This window comes from Corvus cornix, chromosome 3 (genome assembly GCF_000738735.6).
Source record: "Corvus cornix cornix isolate S_Up_H32 chromosome 3, ASM73873v5, whole genome shotgun sequence".
In the NCBI taxonomy this organism is placed as follows: domain Eukaryota; kingdom Metazoa; phylum Chordata; class Aves; order Passeriformes; family Corvidae; genus Corvus; species Corvus cornix.
In genome coordinates, this window is record NC_047056.1 from 65601799 (window position 1) to 65628621 (window position 26823).

General features: G+C 40.7%; 1 protein-coding gene across 2 annotated transcripts in view; it reads right to left on the bottom strand.

Annotated features, from left to right (window-relative positions):
• The window catches only part of DCBLD1 (discoidin, CUB and LCCL domain containing 1), a 47266-nt gene that overhangs the window by 7474 nt on the left and 12969 nt on the right, over positions 1 to 26823 (bottom strand). The window contains exons 2-12 of one of the 2 annotated variants that reach the window (XM_039569319.1): positions 23983 to 24195; positions 13593 to 13730; positions 12978 to 13029; positions 12173 to 12242; positions 10370 to 10503; positions 6291 to 6331; positions 4811 to 5026; positions 3630 to 3754; positions 1915 to 2062; positions 1718 to 1834; positions 152 to 242 (exon numbers count right to left, since the gene is read on the bottom strand). In XM_039569319.1, coding sequence (XP_039425253.1) covers positions 152 to 242; positions 1718 to 1834; positions 1915 to 2062; positions 3630 to 3754; positions 4811 to 5026; positions 6291 to 6331; positions 10370 to 10503; positions 12173 to 12242; positions 12978 to 13029; positions 13593 to 13730; positions 23983 to 24195 — 1345 coding nt within the window. Of the gene's footprint in view, positions 1 to 151; positions 243 to 1717; positions 1835 to 1914; positions 2063 to 3629; positions 3755 to 4810; positions 5027 to 6290; positions 6332 to 10369; positions 10504 to 12172; positions 12246 to 12977; positions 13030 to 13592; positions 13731 to 23982; positions 24196 to 26823 lie in introns of both variants that reach the window. The other variant, XM_039569318.1, reaches the window with a different exon arrangement.

Consider the following 26823-nt stretch of genomic DNA (forward strand, 5'->3'; position numbering starts at 1 on the left):
AGACACAACATGAGTTCTACTTAAAAGAAAGGCTGAGAAACAGGATCAATTCCCAGCTCCCTGGTAAAGAGGATCTGGAAAGTGGGCATGGAGTTGGACATGCTAGCTAGGTACCCACAAATGCCTCCTTTAACAAAAACCAGTATCTTACTTGCGTAGGGCTGCGCAGATACAAATTCCAGAGAACAAGAATAGACACAGCACGATGAGGATGGGGACAATTATAGCTGTAAGCTTTAAACCTGCATGAGAAAAAGAAAGGGATAAAAGTTTAAAAGGCAAATTACTCTGAAGCTGGTAATTTTTACTACAGCAAAAGGTAGATAAAGTTGCAGGAATGCTTCTTGAAGAGAACATGGAAATGTACAACTGTAAAACTAAAAGGCCACTCCTCAGCCACGTACCTATGTGGAACAGTGTTGAAACAAAAGAGTTGAATATACTTTCTCAAGGGTGACACTTGACTTGGCATCTATATGCATCCTTACAAAGGGCAATTCTTTTTTATTACACACTAGATGACTTAAAAAGCCACTCATACACACTCGGTTTTCAGTTGCTTATAAATCTGCCAAAGGAGACTGCAACTTTATATGCCAAGTATCTGGCTCATGCTGAACTGGCTGAAACATTTCAGTCAAAATGGTTCAAAGATTTCCATGAGGGAATCTAGGGAAAAACCTGTTTAGCCACTATAAATTCTATCACAACATACTTTAGAGCAGGGATTTGAAAATTAGCAGTGGGGTGGTTCTTGTGTCAGGAGTGTGCTGTTCCCTGTTTCTACAGACACTTGCCAGCTGTGAGAATAAGGCAGTAGAAGCGTCCACAGAGTATTTGCAATTTAGCAGATGAAATCTCAGTAGATTTCATTTTCAGTGAACATGGATATGGTTTACTCATACCGCTGCACTGATGAACTGAGCTTGCTGGCTCTTGGCAAGCAGATTCAGAAATTTTTTTTTCTTCCAGTGATTGCTTCTTATAATCAGTTTTTTCACAGAGGCATTTCTACAACTATCAGCTACCTAATGGGTAGTAGCATTTGGTACAGTGGATCTGACAATTCCTGCCTGGCTATGAGCCCACCAAACAGTCAGTATAAGCACCAAATTTTGTTTGTTTCCTTTTTAAGGTCTAAGAAGTTAGCTCCACAACATTAAAGGATGAAGACTGCAAATTCAGGGAGAATTACGCAAATTAAGGTTGTCTGAGCCCCCATGAACACAGGCATTATGGAAGAATGTTTAATTACACAATCAGGCACAACTGTATGCTGCTTTCAGCTGGGAGCTCACTCTGGAAGGCGTCATGGTTGTGTGGAGAGAAGATAACACTTTTGTGAGACGACTACCTTGCATATTAAAAAATTACAAAATACAGGAAAAGAGTGAGAAAGAACTCTTTCAAAAATTGCTGCTGAGTGCTCACTGTATTCCCTTGAGCCACCCACCAAGCATGGCAGATCAACCAATATGACAGGGAAACCAAAGCCCAGTGTTTAACACATCAAGGAAAATTAAGGCTTTCAATCTCTTTCTGTGCCTTAAGGAAAAGAACCCATTGCTCCTCCCTCTTCTCTCTGTCATTAATAAAGTATGAAATAAAGTATGAAGGGAAAATAAAAGTTATGATTTGTGAGAAAGTTTAAAGTTTGCTCAGACTTGGCTGAAGACATGATGCATCCTAGAGAAAATGCAGCACTAGGTAGTGTTACCCAAGTTAGTTTCTTCGGATGGGATGGGCTCTGTAACAGTCCTGTCTTCTTTTCCAAGGGAGGTTTCTGTGCTCTGACTTGGTTTCTGCCACATTGAATGTGTAAATGAACTGTTAGCTGCAAGAGAGAAGGGGGCATCAGTGGCACTGGGGCAGTACAGTGGGCTTTAGAGGCACCATGCACTGCTTACCCCATACCTGGCATTATTCGACATCCCATCAGCTCCAGCTTCAGTGCTATTCTTTGGTTCCAGGTTTGAGGGATAATCCGCACATAACGGGCCACTATTGGAGGGATGAAGTTATTGCGCACTATGTCACCAGAGTTGGAGTTGCCTTGGAATATCTGCAATGAAATGTGAACACATTGTTTGCTCTGTTTTAAAAGTCTCTTTCTTCAAAGTGCTCCTGACATCCAACTTCAAAGATTTTCATTATCCTAAAACTAATACCTTGATAACCTGGGATTCAGCCACAAGATTTTAGGAATTGAGAGTTCCGGAAAGAAATAATCTTTTTAGTTGTGCCAGATGATCACATTTTTCTGTTAGCTTGGAGGAGAAAGATTATCACCGTTTCAATATTGTACAATTTATAGTTAATATATGCTGGTATAATGCAATCATTTTTTATTTAAGAGTGCTGCAGCACACTTTCTTGGAAATATGGTATAGAAAGATAAAAGAAAAAAAACTGAGGTGAACTATTTCTAGGCATTTTAGTAAAATGGTCAGTTTTCTATATCAAGCTTGAAGAGTGACTATTAGCTACGCAGTTGTTACTGCACTGTATACTACTGTATACTGCTGTATACTACTTATACAGTGTTTCCCAGAATCAGCTCAGTCCCTTGTGCAGAACAGTAGTCCTTGCAATATTAGTTCTTGGACATGCTTCATCACGACCTAGGAAACCTTAAAAGCCTGATGAGATAGAGAAGTGAGCTCAGCATATCTTAAATAAAATGCCAGGCCACATGGGGTTCTGATGGGACAGGTTCTGTCATGTACCATAGCTGAAACTAAGACCGTATATACTACTTTCAAAGGATACTTGTATATAACAAGTCACTGTGGGAAACTGCAAGCCTGCACATTTTAAATAACTAGCCTTTGCAGTTCAGCCACTACTAGGCTGATGTGTCACTCTTTGGGCCAGCATCCCCTCAGTTTAACATTTAAAAAAATATTAACCCCATTAATGTTGGGCAGTGAAATTCCTTGCCATGCAAGCCAAGAAAATCAGAGCTAGCAGGAAATCTCTCTTCAGCTCTAACAAGTTTTCTTCAAAAACTGCCATCAGCCCTGAGGACCAGGTAGAGCCTTCTCCTGAGGCAAGCTGGGCTCCCTCAGGAATGATGAGTGAAGGTCTTACTGAACACTGTGGGGCCAGGGAGGAAGGCTTTTGGGATTTCTTTTGTTTGAAAGGAAACATGAGATTTTTGAGGGGAAAAGGTTCTCAGACAAACTCCTCCAGTAGCCCTGCCCTTCACCCGAGGGGTTGTTTCATTTGGCAGGGGGAGGTGGATTGACCATCCCCATGCACTTGGAGCTGACCCCTCAGCTTTGCTGGTGCCGTACCAACAGCAGCCCTGGCATGGGCAAACACTGAGCTGAGCTAAGGACTTGCCCCAACAGCTGCTGTTGAGCTCCACAATTACACCACTTTTTTAAAAGAAGGGTGCAGACATACACATGCCTCCCTGTGTGTGTCCCACAGCTTCACCAGTCCCTGGATAACTTCACTGTTTCGACAAGCTCGCTATCTACTCTGTAGCCATAAATTACACCTAGCCCAAGTCTAGACAAGTTTGAAACTCCAACCTTTCTTGACAGTGAAAGCCTGCCCTTCAATTTCAAGACAGCATACATGTTATTGGTTTGTGTTTTTCTACCCTTCCCACTTTCCCTTACCTTTTCTTCATTGCTCAGAATCCCTTTGTAAGTTCTCCATTTTGAGTTGTTATTTTTATAATTCATTGTAAATGTCTTCACATAAAAGTTGAAATTCATGGATCCAGAACCAGTAGTCTTAATCCCTTTCAAAAAATGCAAGAAACATTTTCATTTGCTATGTGACTGTTTTAAGGGAACATTTTCAAATGCAAACACAGAAGCCAAAACAATTCTGAAATCTTGATCTTCAAGGTGTTAGTTTATTTTTCAAACTGTGTTGAAATTAAGTTTAAAAGTTGGGTGAAGAATGGAAATCCATTTTAAATTGTGAATTTAGAGCAATGGATATTTTTAACAGAGCACAAAAGGCCTAGGGAGCTGGGCCTGTTCAGCCTTGAGGAGAGATGGCTGAGAGGGGACCTCATCAATGTCTGCCAGTATCTGAAGAGGAGTGCCAAGAGGATGAAGCCAGGCTCTGCTTGGTGGTGCCAAGCAATGGGACAAGAGGCAATGGGCAGAAACTGATGCACAAGAAGTTCCACCTGAACATGAGGAAGAACTTCTTTACTGTACAGGTGACCGAGCACAGGACCAGGTTGCCCAGAGAGGCTGTGGAGTCTCCCTCACTGGAGATATTCAAGAACTGTCCGAACACAATCCTGTGCTGTGTGCTGTAGCATGACCCTGCTTGAGCAGGGAGGTTGGACCAGATGACCCCCTGTGGTGCCTTTCAACTTTACTCATTCTGTGATTCTGTGATAATTGCTTTTTGGTACTATGGTCTGTATCGGCCATCTTTACATCTTTAGCAGCAACTGTAATTTACAACTAAACCAGGAGGTGAAAACAGGAATTTCTTTCACCTAGGCCTTGTTTCAAAGGCTGTGACTTTCATGTTTCTTATTGATTCCAGATCATCCATCTAGACTCTACTGATCCCTCTGCAAGTATTTTGTTCTAGCAGCATGTTTACAGATCAGATATGCATGACAGTTGAGTTCAATCCTATATCCCCATGGGAAGACAAGTCTTGTAAGTAACGATGATGTTTTAAATAGGAAAATAATATTCATCAGCACAGAACATTTAATTATGTTTAACAAAAGAAATGTTGCATTAGTGCACTATCAGCTTTCCAGCTGCATTCAGTTTCTTCTCCAGCTGAAACACCCGTTTCTAATAACCAGAGAGCAACATACCTGTTATTCTCTTCTTCTCCCCCAGGTCTATCTCCAGCCATTCACGGCTGCTGCTGTGGTTAGAGGCCCAAGACCATCCCGGGACTTGAAGCCAAACCTTGTCGGGGGACCATAGGAGTAGTTGCCCAAACTCATTGATCTCCTCCCAGTAGGAAGATGCAGTAACCTGGCTCTTGGAGAGGAATCCCTCTTCCAGACTGAGAGATTTGTTGCAGCCTAGGAGTCCCCACACAGACAGGCAGAAGGAGTTATTTTGCATTTTCACAGGATATTTTTATATTAGGCTAGCAACATTTGAAGACCACCCACAACAGCAAAGTCAGACATTGCTGAATCTAGTGCTAGCCTGATGCTCTCCATTAGCTGTGGTGTTTACCAGTCAATTTGTAGTGTATGATCCAGTACCAGAGTGCTGCAGTCCCAATGCTTTACCAGTCTAACTCCTACGTACATGACACCTTCTGACTACATCTGCTATTTTTGCCATTTAGTTTTTTAATCTCTGCACTTTTGTCTCATTCCTGTGAAGACATTTTTTATTTTTAAATTTTTCCTTCTGAAACATAATATTTATGTTTTGAGATTGGCACTAACTAATTCTGCTGCGCAAAACATTTCACAGATGAAGGCACTGTACTGAAAGGAATACTTTACTGTAAACATTTCATGATTCCCACCTGCAATTAGGGCTAGGAAAGTTACTCGTTAGAGAAGCTCCTTGATACTGCTGCCAAGATGTGATATCATGAAGATAATATCTGCAGGTAAGTATTACAAACTCCACCAAAGAACCCACAAAATTTCTGCACATCAAGGTTCTTCAGAGAAAACAGGCCAGTGGAATATGGTTCAATGAAGTTAAAAATAATTCCTTGGCAGGTTCAAAGGCCTATACATGCTCTACAGTTTCCAGTGGAATAGTAAATGACTTTATCTCAAATGAGTGGAATATAATTCAAATGAACGAATGCGAACTTTCCCCCCCTCTTTGCTGTGTTTTATGCAAATGAACGTCTTGACAGATTAAAAGAGGGTTTTGCATCTTGGAAAGCCATAAACAAAAACTCCTTCTGTATCAGTGCAATATAAATATATTTTCATTTCTCCTATGTTTTCTTTCTCCGCTTTTATGATGAAGATGGAAATTATAAATGTCTGAGGAGAAACTGTTTTCATTTTCTGTGGCCTAAAGTACATAAAAATGGGTTTATCTGATTGTCATTTTTCATATGCTGGCACCAGAAATGTAACAGCAGAATACTATTTCTGTTTCCCGTCTATGTGCGTATGACCGCACATATTCTGTGTTTTTTTTCTAGCTCACTTCACATCCCTTCAATTTTTTTATTTACTTGACAATTTTAAAAAAACTGCTGTCCTAAAATATCCTTCCTAGACACAGCCTGACATTCTCCTGATTATTTTTTAAAACTTTTACAGAAAATATTTAAATAGCTAAAAACAAAGCAATTATTCTTACCATTCGAAGTAAATGTAAACCGCTTATCTGACAGAGAACCACTGTAAGAAAAGAAAAAGGTAACTCAGCCTTTCATGAGGTGGTCACAGGAGTGCTGAGGTTAAGCTTCAGAATCACTGTTTTTCCAGTAAAACATCTCTGGCCAGACAGCCACTTTCTCCGCTGGCCGGTTATCGACCCCCATAAGAGCACTCAAGCTCATCTCTTACTGTGACTGTATCTGGGTAATTTTTTTAATGGTTTTGAGCATTTTTTAAAGCTTTAAAGTGACTCCCTGTTGCACCACCCTGCTACTCCTGCTGCTTGTGAGAGTTACACTTGATGGAGACTAAACCACACCAGCTCTGGCCATTCCTACTTGGGCTACAGGTGTGTCATAGGATGAAAACTGGATGAAAACTACTCCTTATTTTAATCTGGGCGGGAACCAGTTCTGTTATAACCACGGTCAGCATCTCCCATCAAGAATGGTTCTTTGTGCTCCATTAACCACATCTATGGCTTCCTTTTTCTTCCTCCTTCTGACACAGACTGTTTTGCTCCAGGGGAAAAGCCATTTCTTGGGCCACTCCACACAGCCCTGCACAATGCAGGACAAGATAAAATCACCACTCTAAGGGAAAGCTGAGTTTTCCTTGGCCTTTCAGGGAGCCACTTTCTAATTCCCAAGGAGATGCCCCTGAGGTTTCATTCCAGAAGCAATGACTCCAACTGGCTGCCTAACAAAAAGAAAGGCCAGGGTTTTAACATGAAATTAGTTTGGATTTCTTGAAAATCTGCCCCCTCTGCTGTCACTTCGATTAGCTGCACGCATCACTGGCCCCTTTTGAAAAGCCTTGGCCAGCATGACTAAGCAGTAAAACAACTTCTGCACTAAGCATGGAGACAGTTCCCTTTCAGGCTGCCCTTTCTTTGTTGTTGGCCAGGAAAATTTCCCCTGAGGTACTGTCTGTGGCCTTACCATGATGTGTAGGGCTATATGTTTTGAGAGCACTGCAAACAGGGAAGAGGAGAGTAGTCCCATGTCAAGGTCAATAAAAACACTGCCTTTTTTTGTCACTGAAAACTAATGACTACAGGCAAACGAAGCCCTTCAGAGCTCTGGGTGGGAGCTGATTTATTTGGGCATGTAGGTGGCTGAGTAGCTAGAAGGGGAAACACAAACCCTCCCTCCCACATCTTCCCCACAGGCAATCCTCAGGGGCGACCAGATGCACTCTGCTCACTTCAAACCACTTTGACATCACAGCCAAAACAGTTTTTGATTTCTTAGTGAATGCAAAGCAATCCATTTCAAGAGAAAAGTAGAATATAAATAACTATGTAATCAGTAAAGCCTACCCAAAACAGCAATCACAGTGCTCCTTGAAGACTGCTAAGGAAAAAAAGTCACCCAGAGCCCTTTCAAATAGAGGGCTGCAAATTTAGCAAATAGAGGAGGTTGGCATTCCTAAGGTCTACGAAGCTATGAAATCAAGCTGATAAATTTCTGCTGTAATTCACTAAAGAGAACAAGCTAATTCAGTAAGTGGTAATTCATCAGTTTCCTAATGTGACTGCTGGAATTTTTCACACAGGTTCCACTTTGTCCTTTAAGGGAGGGTATTGCTCCATGCTCCGCATTTGCCTGACAACCTTCAGAATCCTGCCTTTTATTTTTTTGCCAGAGCTGGTCTCAAGCAAGCTTTTCCTAAGCAGTGCAGGTTAACCCTGAATCTCATCTTTCACTATTGACAAGCATTTTGTCAATATGCAATCTTGCATTTTCAAAGGCAAATGATTCCACATGTGCAGATGTGTAAGTCACAGGCCGGGCCATGTTACAACATCCTGTGTATTTGCACTGGGGTATCAGAACTGCTCAACAAATCCAGCCACTCAGGCTTCATTACAGCATCTGGGGGTGCAGGTCCGCACATGGATCATGGGAAGTGAAAACCTCAAAGATGCTGGAGTGTAAGAAGCACATTGAAAAATGGAGTGGGGAGGCCAAGGTCAGCTCTTGCAGGGTGGTGGGTGAGCAAGACATAACTCCACGTTAACAACACAGATACTTAACAGCTCGATGCACTCCAGCAGCAGCTTTTGATGAGGTCAATTTCAGCTCAAGTCACTAAATAATTTTAATCTTTAATACTGAAATCCACTACAAATGAGATTTTAAAAGCTTGTGCAAGCTCTTATTTAAGGGCATCTAAAAAGCTCTTAAGGCATTGGTGCTCAAGCACCAATTTTTTCTTGTGGGCACTGGCTCATCTGCAGGATTTTCTTTCAGCATGTAGGTACTGCAGAACAGGGAAGCCATGCAGCTTTGTAGATAGCTCCTATAAAAGCTTTTTTAAAGCACTAAATGCATTGGTTCTTTTTCTTAGTAAACAAGCCTACTGTTTCTAGGAACACTTTTTCATGTTTTGAAATAAAAGCATTTCCCTACATGCTCCAATTTCCCTCTCCTGGGCTCACACCAACAGTTCGTCTGTTCTAGAGACTGTCGCAGCTGCCAGGTGTGGCAGAAGCATCCTGGGAAGTGCTGTGCTGACACTCCCATTTTTCTTAAAATACATGCCATCTAGTTTGTAGGCATACAGCCCAGTGTGAGCCTGTGGCTTCCTGCACAACCTGTAGAAAGCAAGGTTGTCTCCTCAGGGCAATTCCGTCCCTCGGAGATGTGCATCATGCTTGAGGAGTGCCTCTGTCTGCCCCTCTAGGCAGGAGAGCTACAGGGACTCTGCTCCTCCTTAGGGTGCTCTCTCAGGGCACCTCACATTAAATGGACTAAATCCCCCAGCACGTGTACACTTGCAGTCTTACACACTTCATTCTTTGCCCACTAGCTCTCGTACCATGAAAAAAAATAAGAACGGGAATCACAACTCCCTTTCATTATGAAATTTTATGTGCCACTGTCCGAGTTACTCCACTGGGATTCTTGAGGGTCACAAGCATACGAATGTATGTGAACAGCTCTGTAACACCTTTAGATAAGGCACAAAATATTTAATTTAGGGTCTCACTAAGCTGGCATGTGTGATGGAAAGAATTTGTATTATTTGTTTTATGGAGGGGCTTGGTGCCTGAGCAGAGTTCTCAGTCTTGATTTGCTTTGAGACAAGTTTATATTAATTTTCTTTGGCAATTAACTTTCAAGAAAAATAGAAAATATTTAGGCTGTTCCGTCCTTTGACTATGATCTACACACTACCCAGCTTTGTACACTCCAGTGCCATTGTACATAAAGCATTTCAGTCTGTGCTGAAGTTTAAGCACAGCAACAGAACACATGAATGCCTTTTTTTTTTCATGAATGAAACCATGATTGTAAAATTGTCAGGAAGGTGTGAGAAATCATGGAGAAAACAGGAAAATAGTATAAAAAATACATATTGCCTTAGCTCTCATAGGCTATGGGATGGAAATTTCCCTTCTTACAAAAGAAAAAAAAAGGCCTCATGTAAAATCCAGATAACATTTGAAAATTAAAAACTATAAACCAACTGGAATGACAGAAGCAGTTGCTGGAAGGGCTTACTGTGCTGGATAGAGATTAGAGGATTTATTTCTACTTCAACAACAGTACAATTAAAAGTCAGAAGATAAGCAATAAATATAATACCCTTGTTATAAATATTCTAAAAGAGAAAAACTCTGAACATGTCAAAAACACAATGTTTAAGAAGTTGTTCATTAAATCCCCTATGGCTCAATGGCATTTTTTACTTACTCATTTTTCCTAGCTTTTTTTAAACTTCAACATGAATTTACCATGATTTATTAGCACATCGATTAAAGCTGTTTGCTCCAGAGCATCGTACTCTCATGTATCTGCTAACAAAGTAATTTGCAAGTATGTTTTGGAAGGAATAGAAGGAAAAAGAAAATACCACCCTACATGGTATAGAGCCACTGAAAACTTGGAACCTCTTCCTATCTCCAACGCCAACACTATTTTAATAAAGCCCTAGACCCATACCTAACATCTTTTGCTCCCCAAAATGGTGTCCCCACCTGCTTGTGCTGATGTGGGCAGTGCCCTGTGTGCCGGGGTGTGCCCCGGTGCCAGCCCCACCCGTGGTACTCACTCTAGTGAGGGGACACCGTTGGCGACAATGCCCTCGTAGCGGCTGATGCCCTTGTGCTGGGTGACGCTGATCTGGCCGCCCAGCTCGTCCGCCACCACACCAGCATGGATCGCAGATTTGCACAGCAGCGAGGTCTGAAAGGCAGGAGCCAAGGCTCAGGAAATCAATCTGACAAACTGCTAATGCTCTCCCTTCCAAGCCACCAGTATACAGGTGTTACAGTTCATAAAATCCAGCAAAAGCTCAAGAGGAATAAGAGTCAGGGAAGGGAGAAAGAGCAGTAATCTTTGACAAATACATGTTTCCCAAAGTAATTTTTCTTTTCAAATGAAAAAACAAATAACCTGCTTCTGAGAAGATGCTTTAAGATTGTCACTCCTCAGGAAAAAAGTCAAAGGCAAGGCAACACCTCTTTGGGAAGATAAATCAATAATTCCTTGGTGTTCTTACCTGAAGGCAGACCTATCTATCACTGCACCTTAGGGTTTGAGTCATGGTGTACATCGGGGATTTGTCTATGTGTTGCCTAGCTGCTTCTGGGCTTTAAGTGCAGCCTATTTCCCAGTATCTCAGGTGGGATACTGCTGAAAAATACAGGCAGGAGAACTTGTGTGCCAAGTAGGTGGAAATAACACACCACTGGGCTAGGGCAAAGCAGGAAAGGGACAGAGAAAGGTACAAAGGAGACTGTCCTAGGGGCTGCAGGCACAGGATGGTCAGGTTCACACTGGCCCAGTTTGGGCTGTGCTACTGGACAAGCTGGAGTGCTGGACTGTCTCCTCCAGGGAAGGGTGGGAAAAGTGGTGGCACAAAGGCAGCACATCTCCAGGGGAGCCCTGCAGGTTCTTCCCATCAGAAAATCCTCCTTAATGGTGGGGGGAGAATTTCTTTTGCAAATTCCTCAGTGCAGATAAAATCTGCATGAGGTCATGCCATGTGCTGCTTTTCTGCCCTAATCATTGGAACCAAGGGCAGAATAACTCCAACTAATGAGAATGTAACACGGCATTTCTTTGTTTCTTCAGCTCTGCCGCTTTCCAGGCTGGAGCCAGCACACTTGAATAACTGGATGAACAGGTTAAACGTGAGCACTGACTTTCTGGGAACTCAGCGACTGTGATAGGGTGGCATTTTTCTTCAGTGGTATGATTAGGCTTACTTCTCTTCGAGAAAGGTAAAGATTTCACAGGCATGACAGGAGAAGAGTCCAGGGCAAGGGGCACAGAGTGGGCAGAGCTCTGAGTGATATGAGCTGTGGATAAATGCAACCACTTCAACTTTTGAGTTTAAAGAACAAGAAGTTAAAACAACCCAAAAGGTTGGTAGTTATCGGTGGGATGTGATTAGGCAACGTGTAATATTTATTTCATTTCAGTGCAGATGCTAGGATAGTGCAGGCATAATCCTAAAGAAAACCCACGTGTTACTGAAATATATTTTTTTCACATGTGGACACCAAACAAGTAAAAGCTAAAATCATAGGAATATTTCATGCATGGATGAGCATTGCCTCAAGAAGGACAAACACTAGGCATGCTTTTTCCAGAAAGCCAGAAACCACAGGTCAGTAGGTATATTTGGCAGTCAGTGGACTTTGTTCTCACACAATTGATTTGTCTGTTTGAAAAGCGTCTCTGTGTGCTTATATACTGATAACTTACTTATATACTGATAATAGAAGGTATAGCAAAACAGCCCAGAAGAATTACTGACAAAAGTCAAGCAGCAAAAGTTGAAACCAAGTTTTTCTATTCTTGTTTCTTTTGTCTTTATAAATTTCCCCTCTTTATCCTGTGTACTTACATCTCTGTATCCTTCTCCAATGTTCCCAGAAATGTCACCTGCTATGTCTCTGCAGCCAGCAGGACAGTATCTGCTGTAGTGAGAGAAGAAAGGCTTGTTTATGACATGAACTGTAGTGATAATACAAACAAACTCCTGTAAAAGAAATGCCCTCAAACCAATAAATATTTTAGCCGTAATTTCTGGCTGATGCTCTGTGAGTCTAGGAGCTAAATAAATGGACCCTTGAGTTCATAGGTGGACTGAACACAGTAGCACACAAAGAACTAGAAAAGCAGTTTTTCAAGGGCATTTATTTCTGTTTATTTCTCTTGTTCTAGAAATGCTACCACACAGGTTTTCAGAGTAAGATAAGAAGCCTATATGCACATCCAGACAGCAGGCAGAAGAGCACGATTTATTACCATTTCAAACCTATCACAAAGTTCAAGGAACCGAGAAATTATAGCTTGTCCTCAGATAATCTTAGATCAGCTGGAACGTGATCTGCTCCCAGAGGAAGCACTGGAATGTGAGGCTACTTTGAATTTCTAAGTGGAAACTCTTTTTACATATACCATGTATATGTATGCTCTTAATGAGAATTGCTGAGAGCTCTGCAACTCCATTTCGTCATTTTTCTGGGCCACAGACTTCCATTCTACACTACTGCTTCTCACAACCAGGCGTTAGACCATTACAGCATTGGAACTCAAAAAAATTCACCTCTCCAGAAAAACAAGACTGTTTAACATTTTGTAGCAATTGAACCAGTTGACAGATACAGCAGAGCAAACCAGAATGCAGAGCTGCAAACCCTCTTTACCTGAATTCAGCCTTTGTGTAGTGGTTTGCTCGTTCCAAACAGGTGATTAGATCTGTGAAAAGTTTGCAAATGTCAATTCCCATTGTAGGATGTAAAAATACAGACAAATATTTGGAGAACATGAAATTACATTTAAGGACCTCTCTGTATAATACTTAAGCAATTTTACTGGACTGGAAGCAACAGCTATGGTTTTCTCTCATTCTTTCCAACTCCCTTTTCTACTCTTCTTATGCTTTACACCTTAAAAACTGAACAGACCTCCAGAACATTAAATGTGGGAATGAAAACTTTAATCTCTCCTACCCTTCCATTCTCTCACAGTGTGATGGATGCTGGAGCTCAAAACACAGCAGAGCTTCAAGGAGAAGGCACTGTTTTCCCCTCCACTGGGCCTGTATTCCAAATGGTCTAGGTAGGATTTCAGCAGCTATTATATCTGGTTAATGTTACAACTGTTTCTTGCACACGTACTATTAAAAATACCATGGCTCATGCTAATCTGGAAATATTTAGGAACAAACATTTAGGCTAAGGCTCTATGTGTGTAGAGATGATAATTAAATAGGGGGGATTATGCCACTAATCTTCTACTACTTTTGGATTTCACCTTACCTGGATGATCACTGCTGGCATAGGACAACAGAAAGCCTCGTCCTGACACGTGGGATCCACTCTCAAAGTGAATAGTTGCCTCATTGCTATCTAGAATGATTTCTTTGGGGACAGGCATCACGTTACCACAGTACGGCCCTACAGACAGAACAAAGAAGATTTCAAAAGTTTAGATGACATAATTAGGCTGGAATATTCTCATGATTAGCAAAGAATTTCATAACACACTCATTCTCTTTCAGTACCAATCCAAATGTTGACAAAAGGGTTTTGGCTTCAGTCCTTTATGGGTATGAGCTCTAAAGTTACCCTGACAAGGAATGGCCAGGATCCAATTGTCTCTCCATGGCAGCAATTCCAACATCCACGTTTCTCATTGCATAAGCCTTAAGAGAAAGATTAATGCCCTTTGACCCTTGAAGTATAGCATGCTTACAACTGCAGTAACTCATTAGAGAAAATGACACTACATTCAAAAGCAATCCAAGGGATCTAGGCAGGGTCCCCGAGATAAACCCTCCAAACACACACAGCTCATGCCATTGTGGCACAGCAGCCAGTCGGGAAGGATTAAGATCAGAAACAGAACACCTGGTTTTCAAGGACCTTCACTGCACAAGCCAAATTGTACTACAAGGCAGTAGCGCTTCCCTTAGAACATTTCTTAACCTTTTTCCATTTAAAAACACCATTAGACCATAGAAGAGTACAGTTCAAGTCTCTAGAGTTTTTAACAAAAAAAAGGGAGAGAAAGGGGAAGAAGAAGGGAGTGGGACAGGGAGACAACAGCCTTGTGCTTACAGTGAATTAGATAAGGGTTTTATAGCTGCCAACTGCAGTATCTTGGAAAAGTCTTTGGGACACACCTTTCTTGTGACAGCAGGCGCGCCCAGGACTCCTAGTAATTACATTTGCTTCCTCAGAAACTCAGTTCCCAAGGGGAGTGTTCCTTTGAGACTGCCACAGTCTTTGCGCTTGCCTTCTGTCACCATACCTGGGTGCAAACACTTGTCTCTAGCTGCCCTCAGGCACAGATAATACAGAAAATTCAAGGCAGTTTAGATATACTTGTTCAAATTTATGAGCATGTTTACAATATCAACTGCAAAGAAGAGGTTTTTGTAAGATGGCAAACAGACTTTTTTCCCCAGAGGAAAAGAAAAACAAATAACCCTTTACAAGCCCTCAGCCCATCTGTTCTGTTGAGGTGAATGACAGCTTTTGTGTCCTAAAGCAAGTCTTTGGGATGAAAAATGATCACTTTGATTTTTCCTAGACAACCTCATCTTGGTGGTGGTGGCTACTTTAGGGCAACTTGGAACTGACTTTTGAGACACAAAAAATTACATTCACATCATGACACAGATTTGATGAGTGATACCCATCGTAACAGGCTCCTAAAAGCTTCTTCATTTTGCTTGATACTCTGGGTTAGGGAAGGGGCTCTTTTCCAAATACTTAATTTGCCCTATAACAGCTAAAAGGTCAGCCTATAGAGTAGCCCAATTGGAGCCAATGACAGCCAGCTGTCAGCAGAATGGGACAAACAAAAGGAAGAACTCTTGTCCTTTTGGCTCATAAAAATCATATGGTGAAGCCAGGCAGGCAGAGAAACAAGCGACGAGTGTGACATTTCCCTGGAGTACTCATGTGTTGAAAAATGACTCACGACTTAGTCAGAGAAAACAATGTCTATAAAAAGGGTTAAACAAATTGCTTAGGAAATGAACTTATCAAAAAGACAGCATCTGACACTGTGTCATACCAGACAACTGCACGAGTGATTTATTTGAGAAGGTCTTTTGTGTCAGGTTGCAGTGGGAGAAATAAAGTGCTAACTTAGATTTTTTTTGAGAGAGAGAGAGAAGAGGGGGAAAAGACAGGGAGCATTGCACGTCTTCAAAACAGAACACCTGAGAAAGCTTTAGTCCTTTTCTTCTCTCAAGGATTGTCTCTACATATTTTCTCACAAGTGTTCTTTGGCTTTCTCCCTCGCAGCGATTGGCAGTGACCTATCTACTCTGGAGGTATAATTTAGATGGCTGATTCACTCAACCACACATCAGCTGGATCAGGGATGAGTGACTCCACCAGTAGCAAGTCTACATACGTTCCAGATAATTATACAAACAAATCATACTTCATGGGCAAAACCAATAAAATAAAATAAAATATAAAAATAATCTAGACACATAGAGCTGTATAATCCAAATTAAAGCAGGAAATTCAGAAGCAATCAGCTTAAGAAACCAACATTCAATATCTCAAGACAAGTTTCTGCTATTAAGTAATAAATCCAAAAAGGTTACCAGGCTATGGTTATTTTCTGCCAAGAGCCGTTCTGGCGCACCAAGAGATTCCTATGGGTAGCTCAAAATAAAGGGAGCCTAGGATTAATTCCTTAAAGGATATAGAAGCAAGAAAGAGTATATACTCAAGGAAGGAATATTTTCCAAAAGTTTATAAGTCTTCTGCAAAGATTTGAAAGAAAAAAATAAGGTGTGTTGGGGGGTGGAATTCATTAATACTACAAAACATTCACTTGTTCTTTTGTTGCCGGCTGAGGAAGCCTTGCAAAACACTTCAATGTATTTCTTCTCAATAATTCAGGTAAGACCATATCAGCACTACACTGTCAGGTCCTCAGACTTGCCTGGGATCTAGCAGAGTTTATTTCCATGTTACCCAACAGAGAAATAAGTGCTGAGAGGTAGGGTTCAGGAAAAAGTGTAAGCACTATCTCACCCCTATATTGCTGTTCTTAGGGAAACTGACCAGACACCAGTTTGACTCAGAGGTTCTTTACTCCCTGAAAGAATTAGAAATGTGTACAGTCTGGTTTTTAGGAAAAGGTGTTAATCCCCCCTTTCTGGTGCTTACTGTGTTTAAAATGACCAGTGTCAGTGACCCTCTGATTTGATTTACCTAATAATGTTGGGTTTGGTTAAGCAGCACCTCTCTCCATTTTGCCAAGTCGTTGCAGAGTGGCCTTTTTAACTTCAAATTACAGTTTCTCCCCTAATCAATTTATTTTACATTGACGGTCTTCCAGGAAACTCACTAAGGGGACAACTAGTAATGCTTAGAAAATAAAACTGATTCAGGGTCAAGACAATTCTTTGGGTTCAGTTTTGATAGATGAGAGAATTTTATGTTTTCATCTGTTTTTAAATTTTCTTTAGAAAAATCTTTGGGTTTATGTACTCTTTCCCCTGCACTTCCACACATCAGTCCTCTATTTCCTTTCATGTTGTAAATCCAGAGACAGGACAGTCTCCCAAGGTTTCTGCATTTTGGCTTGTGGGGTGCCTGATTAGATGCCCTTGCTACAGACACAGTAGTGCCTGGTAAGTTTGCTCTCCATTGACCCACTATTACCTCAAATACATATATTGTGAGAGTTTATAGACATAGAAGACTAAACCCAGTCAGCATCTGTGCACGTTAGACTTCATCTGAAAACTGTATTTAAACTTCTCAGTATTTTCCATTTGCAATTGAGGTGACAAAAATACTTTCATTGTTTGCTTTTAAAACTCATTCATATGTGCTCCCCATCTTGTCTGTCCATTCCACGTGGGATTTATTGATTTCCCTGGGCTGTCTATATGAATAGTGTACAACCAGAGTGAAGATGAGGGATGATGGAGAAAGCCCCCATACGAGAATAAGAAACTTGCTTATAAGGCTGTTAATTTTTACTGCAGCATTTGGACTTGACTCTGGATAAATATTTAATTCCTAAACCTGGGACTTAGCCAGAAGTTTTTTAAGATCCCTTTTGAGAACTGCCAGATCACGTTATCAGTTTTTCATCTTCTAATGTTAGTTGTGAGGTGGGTTGTTTTGCATATTCGGCTTGAAAAACGAGTCATGAATGCTGATGTCTCTCAGCTTCCTGTTAAAGCGACTTGGCTGGAGCTCTGCTGGGGTAAGTAGTCAGGATTATTTGGTTTGTTTATAAGAACAAAGGAAAGAGTTTGATTTAATAAACAGATGTGTTACATGTGATGAAACTGAGTAGGTGTTCTCCATATTTCAACATCACTATATCTAGATGCCAGGGCCTTTTCTTCTTTCCCTGTCACAAGAAGTTGACCCAACTGTGGTTCTGTCCGTTCACTCCAGATTCCTTTTATATATATACATATATATATATATATAAAATACTGCAGGAGAGATATTAGGCATCTAAGGATTTCAAGTATACTAAATGTAATATTCTCCATAATTAAACTAACTTTTAATGCCTTTCATCCAGAACATTTTATCTGTTGGTATGGTTTAGGTGGCTTAAATAAAACGCTTTTATTTTGGAATCACTGTCTCCAAGCAGTATTAACATCCTGCAAGATAAAGATACACAGTAAATTGTCTCATGGATATCCTTTGGCTGGCCCCTCTGGAGACTAAAGAGACTATTTTACGTGTTGTTTATTTTTAAACGTTAGCAATGGCCTACTGCTTTTGTCTTTTCATAATAGTGTTGCTTTGCAAATCTGATGATCTTTACAGCATTGTCTGGTTTTATGAGGTCTAGTTTACTTCTACTGTCAACCAGGCTCTGGCACAGCTCCTGAGCTTTCTTTGTTGAATTACGTTCCATTATTTTTTCTACTTCCCTTAAGAAGTACTGTGCCCAGAGGACAGTTTTCTTTCACACCAGCTGGCAGTGCCTACATGCTGTTTGTTTCTCTAGTTCTTGATACTTTCTGCCTGTTCTATAAGGCTTTTTCTTCCTTTCAGAAGCAACTATTTCCCTCTTCAGCTATTGAATGGCCAGTTCACTTGCTCATTCTGCTTTCAAATTCCTCAACTTTATTTGAAATCTGCAGCTTGACATTTGCAGAGATCTTGAAGAAACTTGGTTCGGATATTAAATCATGATGGTCTCTGTTCAACAGAGAATCTTCTCCCTTTTGTCAGTCTTTACTTGCAGAGTAAGCCATGGTTGGCAGGCAAGGTACAGCAACAATCCATGAATGTGCTTCTAAAGGATTATCATGTCTTAATGCATTTGTTTGGGGAAAACAATGTTTTAAATTGTAGCCTTTTCTCAAATAAATCAATCTGGAATTACCTCAGTATCTGGGGAAAGACAGGGGTATGATGAACACAGATTATACTTGTTTCACTTCAGAGCTAAAAACTCATCCAGAGTGCAAGTCTTTCACAAACAGCTCACAAAACCAGCAAGGATCTGTTGTATGAAAACACCTGCACTCTCAAAATTCATCTCCATCCCACATTCACACAGGTACTTTGATGAGCAGTAACTATTCCTCTCCCCCTTACCAAGAGAGGTCCTCTTTGCTCCAACCCTGACATGCACATGTGCAGTGGGAACCAGCAGGACCCTGCAAGGACATGCCAGGAGACAAAAGGTGCTGCTCCTTCCTTGCAGGGTGCGGGGAAGGTGGAGTTTAATTCTTGGCAGATATGAGATGACAGAGTAGTCAGGATGAGACAGCCTGGTTATTCAACACTTAACTCTGTGCAACACAGCCTGACCTCAGGCTGAGTGGTAAGCACTTCTTGTTTCAGGAAAAACAAATATAACTTTCAGTTAACATTTCCAAAGGGTTGCAAAAGACTGCAATAAAGAAAAAGACGTCTGAGTTAGGTTGGGGAAGTAATCAGAGTTTTAAAATGGAGCATCTGGGTCACCTGCACAGGCTGTAGGTCTGCCTGCTTGACCTCAGATGAGATCCCCGCTTTTAACGCTGTTGTGGTTTTAGCCAAATCCAAAGACAGAAGCACAGCAACAACTAGGAATCATGAGTGAAGAACTGTAGTTTAACAAAAACCAGAGAATACACTGTATGCAGCTAACAGGAAAAAAGGTCAACTTGATAAAACAAAACGCTGACATTCTTTGTTACATCAATCCTTCCAAAGCTGAAAATTCAGGATACTGCAACCACTCAGGCGAAACCCAACTGCTAAAAGCGTTTTGACTGTTAAGAAACTGCTCAACTTGATCTTCAGCAAGAACTTGTCTGGGCATTTCTCTGGGTTTCCTGAAATACCAGAAACAATACAGTAATAACAAGTTTCCTTTGAGGGATGAAAAAGAAACCTGGACACACCCTTTATTCAAACAACATGTTTATTTCAATACATAATAAGGAGTGACGGGTTTGATGAATCCCCTCAAGTAATAATGACAGGTAGGAGGCATCGGAAGGTACTCTGTACCTTTAGTGATGGGGTGTGGGGAGGAGAAAGCATTTTCAGTAAATTCTCTATTTCACATTAGTTACTAGCTGTAAATTATGCAAGAACAAGTCAACTGCACTAACTCTCCAAATTATTACTAGTCACTCAGCAGCTCTGACATCCACCCCAGAGGAACACATCAACCTCCTACTGACTGCAAGTGAATGAGGAAGTAAGTAGGCACTTATCTCTTCTTTCGTCTTTCTCTCCAGTCAAGACTGATGATCATCTCACAAAATTAAGGGAAAAAATACTAAGCCATTAGATGGGGAAAGAGATAGAAAAAAGCAAGAAAAAGGGGTCAAAAGAGGTACAGAAATCTGATAGAGACATGAGAAGAAGCAGACTAAAAGCAGTTCCTGTTGAACTTTTAAAACATGATCCACCTTCATAAGTAGTGCAAATTTTGTTCTTGAGAACTACAGGGCTGACATGGTTAATCTTGTTTTCACATATCCCTTTAACTAATTAAAAAATCAGAAGCTCTACTTCAGAGCTCAGTATTTTTAATATGCTCAGATAATGCAATTAACTTGAGAAGAAAAGCATTTCAGTAAAGGCTGCACCTTGTCTACACTGTGAGCTTATGTTCATATTAATTTTCTGTGGAACAAAAACGACCATATTTTAATCCAGTGAAAAACTGTGCCTTTGAAACAGAACGTGATCACCTATTTATTTCTCCTAGAGACAACACGTGCAAAGCTGTGCTAATATTAAAATGTTTGTCAGACAAAGGTGACTCAGTTTCACCAAAACGGGTGTTAGACTCCCTTTGCTGACTGATGATTAATATTTTCACGTCTACGTCTGGATACAGAGCTAACAGCTTGAAAGAAAAGGCTCGCTACAGGTTCTTTCCTCCAGTGAACACTAAAGAAAATAATTTGCAGAGTAATAACTCAGAGATACAGTGTTCAGATGCTTTATGACTCCAGTTTTAGAGCTCCATTAAGATTATTTAATTATCATCTTTAATTGCAATATTGGAGAAATCTAAATTCAATAGCTGCTATCACAGGTCCATCAAAGCTGAGAAGTGCCAAAGGTGAGAGGAACTGTAGTGTCACATTTGTGTCTTAGTTTAGACTCAGAAAGGTTTCAGTAGATCAGCATACACAATACTACATGCTTTTCTAGGAATGAATCATACTCTTCTCCATCTACAGAATTCAAGGAATGTCCTGAACTTAAATAAAATTTGCATGTAAGTAGTCACCAACTAACAAAAGTAACATAAATCAATTAATCCGTTCATTTGTATTTAACAGCTTCCCTTTACTGCATGGAACATAAATACCCCACAGACAAATTGAGTTACCCCTTGCTGTATTGCAAGAATCCCTGCAGATGGTTATAATGATGAATGAATCACAGTTAAAAGCAAAGGCTGGAAGAAATCTGAAAGGAAAACAAAACTTTATCGTCTGGAGTCTTCTTCAGACTAATTTTCTATTTGTATGCATAATCTAGTATTTTGCCTCTGACCAATTTTCTAAGCTTCAGATGTAGTCCTCAACAGATGTTTGTACTCATACTGACATTCATGCTGTTGTCTTCTGTAGAGCTGAAGAGATCAGCATGATATTTAAAACATATTTCCCTTTGGACCTTATTGTCTTGTAATTGCAAACCTCCCAAATAAAAGCAAAGGCTGCTCAGCCTAATTTGAAACATGAGCAGTATTCACACTGCCAGCTTTCATACTTTGCTTTTTAGGTTTCCCTTTTTAAATCCAGGTCAAATACAGAAAACACACAGAGATTAGTTTTTAATTGCTCAGGTGTTTTCAGTGCTTGCAAAATATTTTCAACTCTCCATCATCCCATGAGAAGAATTTTGATGGCTAAGGTCAGTACCTCCTTGGCCAGAGGGAAGATGTCAACCTGCCTGTAGATGTTCATGAAGAGGGAAGGGTTGCAAAGAGCAGATCTGCGTTCAGAAACAGCTGTCTAAAAGGACACTTAGCAGACTGAAGAGATGTAGCAGTGCTTATTCACAGGGTTTCTTTTGCTTGCATAAATGCATATTGAAACCCAAAGCTACAGCAAGACCGTTGAAAAAAATTACTTAGAGAAGATCTAATCTCATCTAAGAATTCATATGTCTTTTAAAACATAAGCAGCATCATGAATTTATGCCTATAGAACTATTTCCACATCCATTCTCCATGGATTTGCCTGAATGTAGAATAGAGACTCTGTAGGTATGCTGGTAGGAAAGTCTACAGTGAGCTGCAGACCACAAAAAATCATTACAGATGGTATGTCTGCCTAAACTATTAAACTGGTTTAATCAGATATGACCAAAATCTGCTAATTGTGCAGTTCATTACTGAGAATGCAAATTATAGTCCACATGCATCAGACATTACCAACCAGATCTGAAAATGGGTGTGGGAATACTCTAAAAAAATTAATTATGTGGACTTGATTGCATAATACACAGCTATTCTGTGTTTATAGGCAGAATAACTGCAGGATAAATGATGTGAAGATGCTTTCAGGCTGATCTGTGAGGAGCCAGAATTTCAATCAACATCCAAGCTTCATTTTTCACTTCAAAAACAATATATTGATTTATCCCTATTTCTGAGAAGATTCTTAGATGAGAAATGTCAAGACAGTATCGATAAAAATTATACAAAGATACATTAATGCATTATTAACCACCTATTTCTTACTGCCAAGTACAGACAGACTGCTTCAGGTGAACACAACTCATTACTTAGTTATGAAACAGATCACAGAATCATAGAATGGCTTTTGTTGTAAGGGATCTTAAAGAGCATCTAATTCCAACCCCCCCTGACATGGGCAGGGACCTTCCATTAGATTAGGCTGGTCAAGACCCCATCCAACCTGGCCTTGAACATTTCCAGGGATGGTACACCCACAACTTCTCTGGGCAACCTCTTCCAGTGCCTCACCACTTTCAAAGTGAAGAAATAAATAAATAACATTAAAAAAATCCCAGCACACATGAACATGAAGCTCCTTATGCCTCAAATCAAGCTCTGTGCAGGCTTAGATATCAGCATGTCACTGCCCACTCTTAGTGAAGCTTGTCTCAAAACGTAATACCTCCCCCACGAGAACAATAATTACCTTTACCTCCCTTTGTGAGCAAGCCTTTAATACCTCACTTGATCTTCTCTTACCAGATGAGTGATAAGCCTATCATGCTGATAAATGAAAGGCAATCAACCCTCCTTACTACTAAGATATCCTATGAGATCTCATCTTTGGAGAACCACATACTTTTCTGAGCCAAGTGGTGAGGTGGAAAACCTGCAGAGGCTCTGTGCAGCTCATATCTTCATCACATTTTTCCCTTGAATCCATTCTGCTTGTTAAGTCCAGTACAGCACATTTAGCCTCAGCTGACTGAAGGGCTACAAAGCCCACTCCCAGGAGGCAAAATTTTATGAACTGTCAATTCAGGAGTTTATTCCTACATTGTAGAACTCCTTGCAGCTTTGAATTTAAATTGGACTTCTGAAAAAGGGCACACGACTTGAAAATCAGTTTGACTCTTCTAAAAAGTGCAGATCACAAGTTTCAGTGACAACTGGTTCAGAAAACCATTTTGAGGAAGACCTCAGGTTCTAATCCTGTTGCTGTTATGACTGTTTTAAGTGCACAGCTATAGCAGATTATTTACTTATCTTCCTGTGCAAATCTCTTACAAGAGTGCAGTCTGGCTGAATGCATTTAGTATCTGCAAGCATTAAAGCCTGTACATTAGTAAGGTGGCTAACAGCTAGCAATAGTAAAGGTTATCTCCTCTCTGAGCCATGGACTGCCTAGGAATAGAGACACACAGGATCATCAACTCCAGTTTCTCATCTTTGTCTAGTTTGTGAGGAATATCTTTCCCTACATAAGAAGGGAACAGGGCTGATATAGATGTATAGACTTGCTGTACCAAAACGGTGATGGTCCAGCTCTGCAGGTCTGAAGGCAGAGCCCTCAGGATGGCTGTGCCAGAGCCCCAGCAGCCCCTCTGCAGCACAGCACAGCGGCAGAACTGCACACAGTGGGACAATGGCTTCCCACACAGAGAGCGACACACTTGAATACAGAAAGGAGGAGGAGAGGACTGACGTTTCTTGCATTTTGCTAAGCTGCCTTTTACTCACACTTTTACCATGGCCTTGTCTCTTACATACCATGTGATGTTGAAGAGCTCTCAATGGTAAGGTAGCTGGACTCGCACTTCTGTGATTCGATGTCCAGGTCTCCAATTTTCAAGATCAGGCGTTTTCCTGGAGGAACTTGGATTTTCTTTTCACAAAGAGTGTAGTTTGGGTATGTCCCAGGATAGTTCTTGGATGCCAGCGTCCCACTGTCTTGATACATGACTGTGTGCCCACATCCGTCCCCTGCAGTAGGAGAACAAAAAGGAAGAGAAACAAAATGTATTCCTCAATAAAAAACATGTAAGAAAATACTGGCTACCTAATCATGTCTCATGCGCTTTTCCCTTTCAAGTAAGTATTTTTTAATACTCCACCTCAGTTCTGCTATTGTTGGAACACAGGTAACTGAAATAAATAGTCACGTTTCTACTGCAAAGCAGTAGAAAGGAAGGTTGGAAACACTCATGAGCTAGGGTGTATTTGACAGCAATGTACAGACAGTACAGTGTCTCTCTGGCTTTCTGGTTTACAGCCAAACCCCACTGACTCCCTGATGATGCAATTCCACATGTAAAAAGCAGGATCCTTCCTTAAATAATTTTCTCCCAGTTATCAGTCAGCATTTTATTTCCATAGCAGTAGCCATCACAGAGGGTAACAGAGTCATACATGAAAACACAGACATGATTTTACTGTCAGAGACCTGACACATCTTATTTTCCTGTTGTTTTTCTTGTGCCCCTTGCACAATACAAACAGCACAGGGGACAAGGTGAAGACACAAGAGGGACTTCCAAAGTGGGGTGTGCACTGTTAATGGTACACAGGCCACTTTGCGGCAGCACGCCCAGAAATGCACATGCTGCTGCCTCCTAGCTCAAGAGCTGAGGGCAGGTGTCCTCAGAGTGTGTCTTCATGGCACTGTATAGGAGCCAGCTCGGCTTTGGAACCTTTCCTTGGTGGAGAGGCATCTGAGGAGCAGCTGCAGCAGATCAGAGGACAACAGGAAAAAGGCACATGGAAATACATGGGCGGATGTGTGGACTGACATGGAAAACAGGAAGCATCCCCAGAGGGGGAAGGAAGCAGGTATCAGATAAAAGACCTTGACTACTAAAAGGAAGCAATTTTTACTGAACTACTTAAAAGCGTACTAGTAACTTAAATTTTCTATATTAAAGCTTAAGCCATTTTGTTCTGCTCAATCTTCCAAATAATGGAAACTTTTGTGACGGTGGACTAGTGTCATATACACATACATGTAACAGGCAGTCCTAATTTTCAGGTCAGTTAGGGCATAGGCACATTTTCCATAGGAGTCTTGTATACTGTTACCCTTTATCTTGGCAAAACTGAAGCTAATCCAAGAAGTGTTAACAAAATAAAGAATCCTGCAGAGCTGGGAATTCACAATGTTCACTTTAACTATCCAAAATTTTACTTCTGGGGATATTTTGGTTAAACTGTTTTGCTCTGTGCCATTTTAATTACTATCTGAATTTCCTTCCAAAATCATCAGTAACAAGAAATTTAAGGTTTGATAGAATTATTTAAAAATGAACAACTACAAATGAAGTGTTGAAAAAGAAATGTGGCATACCAAGGGTTGGGGGGGAAAGTGGCATCCTGTGCTAAGATAAGCTCCAAGCTATCAAACTTTGACTTGCTACCGTATAATTACACTGCCATTTCATCCAACTCACTCAACTGCTTTTTCACAAGAAACCACATTTATTTTGAAGCTTTGGCATTACTACTAGCTTTGTTGCCTGCTATTTATTTTTGTTGTAGGTTCATGCTGGGAATAGAGGTGAATAGGAGATATAGATCCAAAATCATATCACCATAAAACATATTTAATATGTTTTCTTCAGATCTCCTTTTCCATATGCTTTATAAAACACCAGTTGTTCAAGTTTTTTAACCAAGCACTTTTGATTTTAGGATGCCTAGGAAAATACTCAAGATGAAAGGCAAGCTGGCATCATCAGCAAATCACCTTTTAATGGAAACTTTTGGCAATAGGAATGAAAATATAAAGAACATTATGGTAAATGAGCTGTCAACTTTCTGAACAGAGAGGGGTCCACAGAGGTCCAGGCAGTGTAAAACCAGATCACTTTCAGCAGGACACAGGACAGCCTTGATGCCTGTGTAGCCAACTGCTGTGCAGTAAAAAAAGAACTGCCCATGGCCTTTAATTTAAACTGCATGTTTCTAACTGTGAGCATTTATTTTAGCTGGGTATTGAGCTTGGTTTGCAACTTATCCTTATTAGGAAAGAAAAGGAAAAACAAAGGGAAAGTTACAGAACCACATGGGGATGAACTCCTTAAAATGGAAAGTCTAGTATTCACAGAGACTTCATCTTACTGGGCTATGTTCTGGCCTGTGTCACCTTTGTACAATGCCAAGGATCTTTTGTGGTGCAAAATGCTGCTCAAAAAACTGTAAAGACCCTGTTATCATGATAAGACCTTGATGACTGTCCAGGTCACAGAGCCTTATATTTCTGCAGAAAGTGTACAGGGAAAACTGTGCCTGAGACCTCAGCTTGCCATCCTCCTCCTTCGAGGTTATACAAAGTCTTGTTCCCAGGGAAACTCCTTTTTTTTTTTTTCTGTTAAATCTGTCTTTGAGCAAGAGTATTAACACCAGAACATCTTTTGAGCTAAGAAAGCATAAATGCTATTTTCTGACTTTTCACTGGTGGAGCATGGCCATCCAAACACTGCAGCTGGTGAGAGGAATGCTCAGCATCAGCCTACACCTATAACATCCCTTGCTGCCTCAGTTCTGCCTGCCTGCCACAAAGGAAAAACTAATGATAGAAGCTTGTTTGCGACAAGAACCAAAGTGATGTCCAAGAAG